The 8,088-nt window shown below is 34.7% G+C and overlaps 1 protein-coding gene across 1 annotated transcript in view; it reads left to right on the forward strand.

Annotated features, from left to right (window-relative positions):
- Positions 1-7,794, forward strand: part of LOC110031595 (tRNA (guanine-N(7)-)-methyltransferase non-catalytic subunit wdr4) — a 41,776-nt gene extending 33,982 nt beyond the window's left edge. The window contains exons 6-10 of the mRNA XM_020734857.1: positions 2,353-2,431; positions 2,511-2,570; positions 6,633-6,727; positions 6,830-6,890; positions 7,217-7,794. Of these exons, the coding sequence (XP_020590516.1) occupies positions 2,353-2,431; positions 2,511-2,570; positions 6,633-6,727; positions 6,830-6,890; positions 7,217-7,612 (691 nt within the window). The 3' untranslated portion in view covers positions 7,613-7,794. The remainder of the gene's footprint in view (positions 1-2,352; positions 2,432-2,510; positions 2,571-6,632; positions 6,728-6,829; positions 6,891-7,216) is intronic.
- Positions 7,795-8,088: the final 294 nt, after the last annotated feature.

Raw genomic sequence — 8,088 nt, forward strand, 5'->3', positions numbered from 1 at the left:
TGTGAGAGTTGTGGCGGGAAAAATACAAACTTGAGCCCTGTGTGTCTTTTAAATTGCGGAGAATCTAGTGGACAACTTGGAGATGGTGCTCATAGGGGTTATGTATGAATTGACTTACTATTCCAATTGTGGCATATGTCAGGGCATGTATGGGCGAGGTATGTGAGTTTTTTTACAAGGAGCTGGTGGCGAATCTTGTTTACAAAAATTGCATTAGGAATATCAAGAAGCTTTTCATTTGGATCTATCTGGACAGCTATTGGGCTGCACAAAAGAAGATTGTTCTCTATCAAAACTTCAATGACATATTTTCACTGAGACAGACAAATGCCCTGAGATGACCGAACAACTTCCATGCCTAAGAAATAGCGGAGAAAGCTCTTCATCTCAAAGGAGGCAACAAGAATGCCTTTTAAAGATTTCAATCCTACTAGGTCATTCACTGTGTGAACAATATCATCGACATAAACAATAAGGATAACTACTTGGTTGCTAGAGGAATGTCGGAAGAAGAGTGTGTGATCTGATTGAGCCTGAGTGAATCCATGGCCTACCACCACATTTGTGAACTTCCCGAACTACGCTCATGGTGATTGCTTCAATCTATAGAGGGGCTTTCACAGTCTACATACTTCCCTCTGGAAGGTAGTGGAGTCAAAGCCTGGAGGAAGAGCCATGTAAACCTCTTCTATAAGATCACCATTCAAGAATGCATTTTTAACATCAAGTTGAAATAAGGGCCAATCTAGATTCACTGTCAGGGATAAGAGAACCATAATGGTGTTTAATTTAGTCACTATAGCAAATGTCTCCTCGTAGTCAACTCTGTAGGTCTGTGAGTACCCTTTGACAACCAACCGTTTGCATTCAAAGGATCAATCAGATTTAGATTCGATGCTAAAAATCCATCGGCATTACACTGCGCCTAATGCATTACGGCATTCCACTGCTTTCTTAGCCCCGAGGAAAATCAACAATGTCCCAAGTATTGTTTCACTTAAGGGCATTCATCTCCTCCATGACAACAGCTTTCCAGGCAAGGTTTGCTAGAACAACCTCAATAGGAGATGGAAGTTGATGATTTGTTAGAGCTGTAGCAAATGCTGTAGAGCTTGGTGATAATATGTGAAAAGACACAGTTTGCCATAAGATGGAGAGAGCATGTCTGATTGTGTACCTTATTAGAAGAATTGCCTTCCTCATTTGGAATCGGAGCAGTGTTGGGGATGTCATCCTGAGGGGATTCAGGGTCCAACAAGGGTTTAGTGAGCCCTTGAGTATGTGCATCAGAACGAGCGCGTAAAGTGTAGACACTGAGTGGGATGGTGTGTTGGTGGAATCAGAGAGACAAAGGGCTCTTTGATGGTAGGAGAGATGGGTGGAACAAAAGGAACCAAAAGTTCCACAGAAGTCTACTATAGTAGAGCAGGATGCGGGATCCAGAAACAGTGCGGAAGCAGGAAGCAATCTGCGATAGATAAAGATCAGCAAGCTGAAGCAGTGCAGCATTCAGAAGCTTGAAGCTGTGCAGCAACCTACGACAAACCTGAAACCTGGACAGAGTGCAGAATTCCCAGCGGCCGGAATTAGACCTAGCCTGCTGCAGATAGAGACTGACAGCTAGGTTAGGGCCATGGCTCTGATACCATGTTGGAATAGAAGCAGAATAATTCTTATTAATACAAAGAGGGGTATATATACCCATTAGAGGGTCAACTAGATAGAAAAAAATATACTCATGATATAATAGAAAGGAAAAGAAATAAAATTGAATTTAATAGAAAATGGAAGGAAATCAAAAGAAATAATGCAACATAATCAGAATTAAATAATGGTTCTTACTGGCCATTACAATATTCTAGTACTTTTAAATTCAATATATTAATCTTTTGTGTAATATCTCTTACCGAAGTGTAGCATTACACCATCTATATAGTTCATTGAGTCAACCTAAATCTTTTTTTACATTTTTGCTTAAGCGGAATTTCTTTGCACTTGTGTGGAATTATATAGGCAGTTTGGTGCAGGTCATCCAAGTAAAATTATAATTAGTATATTTGTGTTGTGAGCATAAAGTCAAAGAAATCTAATATGGATCGATTCCGAATATTTTACTCTTCTATTTGTGCATTTACTGACAGTTTATCATTTTATCGCCAATTAAGTCATCGGTTCCTTGCAATTTATGAACAAGAACATTGACTTAGTGTATAACATGAGTGGAGCAACACAGTGAATTATAGTGGAATTGCAGATTTACCTAATTGTTGTCCGATATCCATTGCTTTCCACAAAGATATCCTTAAATAATTTTATGGATACTGATTCATGGTCATCACCGTTTGTTAACAGCTTTGTATCTTGCCTTACCTTCATACGGCCCCCAGATTGCCATCAGATTTTGCTCTTATCTGGAGGCGGCGATGCAACAGTATGTACATTTAGACTGCTAGGAATGTGAAGTTTCTCCATTTATATCTTGCCTCAGGATAGGTATCGTTGCTTTTCAGATTAGGCTGTGGGATCATGTTTCTGGATGCCTCCTTCATACTTTTGATGTTGGAAAAAAGGTAAAATGACTATCATGTGTACATTTTTTTACTGGAATTTTTTTTTGCAATGAATTTTGCTTCTCTGCCCAAACAAATCTACACCAAAATCATTTGGTGTCCACATTTAAAATAGTGTCATGGAGATTTCTTGGGAAGAGATTTTATTGGTCTACACAATCAAATGATGAAGTAATATATTTCTTAAGGCATATTATTATAACCAAAAAATGATATTTGTACAAGGGCTATTTGGAGGAATTGCTAGAGAAAAGAGGGAAAATGCGAAGATAATGCGATGTCTAAGGATGCAAAATTCAATAGAAATTCGAAGCTAAAAAGAAAAAACTCAGTTAGATTGCCTTGATTGAAGCTTTATGAATTCTAGGGAATCGTGATAAATTTTCTTTTGACTTGGGCCATGTCTAGTAGATAAGATATGAAACCTCCTATCAATAAGAGTATCACCTCCTTGAATGATCGTGTCTAAATCATAAGGTTGCTGAAATTATAATCATCACTAAATTTGTAATTTGGAGTGAGTTGAGATGTTCCAAAAACAGGAGCAGGCACAATTGTCTTAGGTTTCAAGGAATAGATTAAAATTTGTTCCAAATTATTTGCGCAGAAGTACTCTGATGTAGTAACATCCGCCGATGGGGGAGGGGATTAGTGTTGAACACTTTGGTATTACTTCTTGGGACTAAAAGTTAGATTTTCATAGTTCCCAATGGGACCTTGAATTTATGTAGTGAGTTTCTTTTTCAAATAAATTCTTGGCCAAAAGACGAGGTATCAATTCCCATGATTGTATTAGAATTTTATGTTTATGCTTGTTGACGCTGCTGCATATTATATTTGTAGTATCTGTGCTATTAAGAAGCCTAATGCATTACACATGTTCACCTGTTATGACCAAGTACTTGTTATTTTTAAGTTATGTAAGTCTTAGAGCCTTTCATGCATATTCAAGATTTCATACGTTACTTCCCTTGTTACATATTTATGCCTCAATTACATGTTAATGCAAATTGATGATAGCATGTTTATAAAAATATTAAGTATATTTTAAATGCTTAGAATACCGTTACTAAATAAGAAGTTTATGAAAGCTTGTGTCATATGAGTTAAGCTGGCAAATTATGATGTCATGCTCAGGTGGGGATAAAAAATCATTCGAGAAAAGCCTTAATAGCATTCTAAATGGATTGTTGACTCTAGATAATAGCTATGCTGGAGCTCTTCAATCATCATGTTGAGTCATTTGATAATCACTTTGTTAGAGCAAATCTAACCTTTATAAATACTTCTAATGAGCCAAAGGGGCTGGGTGACAATCATATGATTCCTAAATACGCCAAATCTTAGATACGTTTTATATTGTCACTTCTATTATTATGATAAATAAGAATATAAATAAAAAATAAGAATAAAATAAGTATTTTGAAAAAACATCGGATTGGCATAGTGCTTTGAATGATTAGACATTGGATGGTTTATTTCATTTCTGGCAAACATTCGTGTTTATTGTTTATGATTGTCTTTTACATGTTTAATCGATAAATCCTATCTAGTTATATCTGTAGTTATTGATGCTCATAAGTTTAAAGACAAGCATCCATATTATTTTCTTTTTTTCTCTTAATAATTTGAACTGTTATAGAGTTATTTATATCACTAAGCTTTATGCTCATTAGACATCATTTTAATTGTTGTTTTAGGTTAAAGTAAAGAAGCATATTGAGTTATGATAAGGTCATTAAGTTTGGTCCTTCAATTTAGTGTTTTGATGTACTATTTTGAGTGTATCATAGAAGAAAGTGTATGATGCATATTAAAGACATTTGATATATTAATAAATTAGAAACTTTGTAATTCATTTTAAGAAATTTGAATTGTGTATGCTTATATATTAATGGTTTTGATGAATATATCTATTGATCATGTAAATAATATATATAATATATTCTGTGACAATCTAGGTGAAATAGTTATCACCCATTTTGTTTGAATTAGTAAAGTGAGGATGAATGTTAGTAATAAATATGTATGATTGGATTGCCAGCCTCTTATATACTACTTGACTGGAGGAATCAAAATGGGGTGCATTGTAAAGATTCCTCACAGGACGTGTTTAAGGTGTTTGGAAACACATTAAGTTGGAAGGCAAATTTGCAGCCAATTGTAGCCTTCTCTACAATTCAAGTTAAATGCATCGCTGCATTCACAAAAGAAGCTATATTGTTGAAAGTGTTGATTTTTGAATCCAATGCTTTCTCTTGTGCTTGTGTTTTATGATAATCAAAGAGCAGTATTTCTCTGCAAGAATTCAAGGTATCATGAAAGATCCAAACATGTAGATGTAAAGTTCCATTTCATAAAGTAGGTAGTTGCTAATGGGATTGTGGAGATTATAATGATTTCAACAGATAATAATTCATCAGATATATTTCTAAAAGCTCTGATCTTTTCAAAATTTCAACTAACTCATTGCAAATCCCGTGAAAGCTATAAATGGAGACAGAATCTTGAAAGAACGGCAGTGGATGGAACCAAAGCATTCTTAGCTGTGTCTTCTTGTTGAATTTCTTGTGCGTTAATCTAGAACCAAAAGTGTTTTTTTCCTTCCACAAATCTAAACCAGCATACATCCTCACATGTTAGGGTTAGGTTTTTCACAGGAAATTTAACATGAGAAGCAAAAGAAAAAGAAAGGAAAAAAAGCAGAATATATACAAAAAAAAATTGTATGACACGAGCTGGTAATTCAAAACAGCCATAGAATACTGATGAAAAAGAAAAACATGATATGCATTTATTCAGAGGAAAGATGTATGAAATTTTTCTAGAAATTAACACATTTCCAATCAAAATTCTGCCCTTCAGAGAGAAACACTAGTCAAACTAAACATAGCTGAACTTTCAAACCAATTATAAAAACTAACATTGAAGTAAGATAGAAGGTAAAAAAATCTCCAACGAAGCAAACTTTACCATTCTTGTTCCAAGGAAATCGTATCTTTTGGAATTGTTCCAAGTATTTTACTTGATAAAGGAATTAAATCCAAGAAGGAATTATGCACTCTACCAAACATTTATTCATTAACCAATGAGTTACATACATTCCAAACCCTTTATTTAGAATTTAAAAATTGGAAGATTAACATACATACACTCAATTCCTATGTATATACAGACCTAACACCTAAACTTCAATTTTTACATGTATGCCACCTTACCAATTCATGAAAAGGCATATTTCACTTTTTAAAAGTTACAAAAGTGGTATGGTTGATGCGATATGATACATATGGGTGGTATAAATTTAAGAAGTTTTGGTGTTAGCTATTTAAATAACTTGAATTGAGTGTTATGTATGTAAATGCCCTTTAAAAATTGTTGAAAATCTCTTTTACCAAATAAAGGATTGCAATCAATCGGCAGAAATATCGCAAAAAATAATAAATAAAGCTGTACGAAACTTAATATTCTATGGTTGCCGTCTCTTATGTCGACGATCTGAGGAAATTATGTCAGCCAGTAACTGTTGCAGGAAGCGGAGTACCGATAGATCAAACACTTTAGATCACAGAGGACAGGGGAGTTGGTCAGCAAATAGATGTAGTATAGCATATGTAACAAAGAATCGGGCAAAAAAACGAAGGAAAGCTTTTTTACAACAGTAGGATAGCACAATAAGCAGCCCAAACAAAGTGGACAGCCATTATGTGGCTCAAAATTTATTGTACAATTCAAAACCTTTTGGCTTAATTTTATCTGTTTCAATATTATATAATAGCTTTGTGGTTAACTTTTCTTTGATGCTCTACTTGATCATTGGAAGTTTTGATAGTCCTTGAACAAAAATTTTGTTTGCGCTTTTTCATCGTGTTATTTCTTTCGCACTTCTTTGTTCGATTTTGTTTTGTTTTTTTTTGTGCTTATCTTAGTTTTGAAATCCCGATTCCTATGAACCAACTTGTGTAAAATGTCCTAAAAACATGAAAAAATTCATGTGTTAAAATTCATTTTTGTTAATATTGTGGTTTTTATGTCTCAAGTAATCAAAGTCTTTTTTTCAAGGCTGGATTGCTCGAATCTAAGGTCGACGATTCTCTGGCGGTCACAGACATTAATGCTTTTCTGGACGGATCATTAGTTTTTGCTGCCATTCAAGGGCAAGTTTGTGAACTTCTAAATATTCATTAATTTTAAGTAGAAAATTTTCTTATTTACGTTACTAGGATGCTCTTATGTTTATGGTTTGCCTTACGTTGCAGTTTACATGGAGTTATGATCCTGAAAATTGATGTTCCTGCTAGGAGTCTTTCAATCGCCAAGGTGAGACTCTACAGTGAACTTAGGACTAAAAAATACTTAAAAAAAAACTATTGATAGAGAGTCCAGTCGGCCACCCTGTAGTTATTATTTTGGTCCCTTTCAAAACTTTTCTTCTTGAATTTTTTATTTTAGCATAATTCAGCTTTTAACTTCACTTTCATTAATACTAATGCCTCATTTCAGGGGTTGAAATTCGAAATTATATTTTGAAAAAAAATAATGAAGATTGATAAATTCTCATTTGATTTGATTGGATGTTGTAGTTAAACGCCAACATTGACCTCTCAAATCCTTCTCAACGCCAATGATTTCATTTTATATGACAGATTGTTTTCATGGAAGGAAGTTTTGTGCCTACAAGTTTAGGGTTGAGTTCTTCTGCCAAACGGTTGTGGGTGGTAATGGGTGCATCTAATGTTTCTAAATTAGGTGTTTCTGAGATGGCTCGGCTTCAGGTCCTTTCTGATCTCGACAAGTTTCTTTCGAATGAACCTGGAGACTATCCTGTCATCCTGGAGAATGAAGGTGTGCCGGGCGGCGAGAAATTGCTCCAGAAATTGCAGGACACCGTTCATGTCACGAAGAAGGATGCAGCTTTAGCTGCGACTGCTACGGCGGCGGTGAAAGTTGCAATGCAGAATTTGTTGACGAAGAAGCAGTACTCTTTAGAGAAGCGAGATTTTAGGAAGAGGCACAGAAATGATAGAAAGTTGAAGAAATAACAGTCAGTGGAATCTTGGTTGGAACATTTACATACATTGCACGCAATTCTTATGTATTTACATATCTCATTCGTGGAGTTACACTCAAATATTTAATATCACATAACAAATAACACTATTAAATAGTTTGTTTCCTATCCTGGCTTTGTAATTTTCACATTCACATTTTGAAAATTTGGCTGTTTGATAGGTTTCATTTGCATAGTATTTCATGGATAGATTTAGAATTCATAGTTTATTTAAATTTTGTTGTTTTTTTTTTCTATTTTCTATCTTTTGGGAGAATATTTTAATTTTGAAAATACTAAAAACTTAAAAAATATGTTTCTGTTTTTAAAACATCAAAATAAACATTCACCTAGCCCGTTGGTGTAGTTAACCTCCCATCACAGACACAATGGAACACCCACCATCTAACCATTGCCACTGTAGGCCGCTGCCTGTCAGTTGCTGTCGTTTACTTGCAGCCTTTGGCT

The sequence above is a fragment of the Phalaenopsis equestris genome, unplaced genomic scaffold (genome assembly GCF_001263595.1).
Source record: "Phalaenopsis equestris unplaced genomic scaffold, ASM126359v1 Scaffold000840, whole genome shotgun sequence".
NCBI lineage: Eukaryota > Viridiplantae > Streptophyta > Magnoliopsida > Asparagales > Orchidaceae > Phalaenopsis > Phalaenopsis equestris.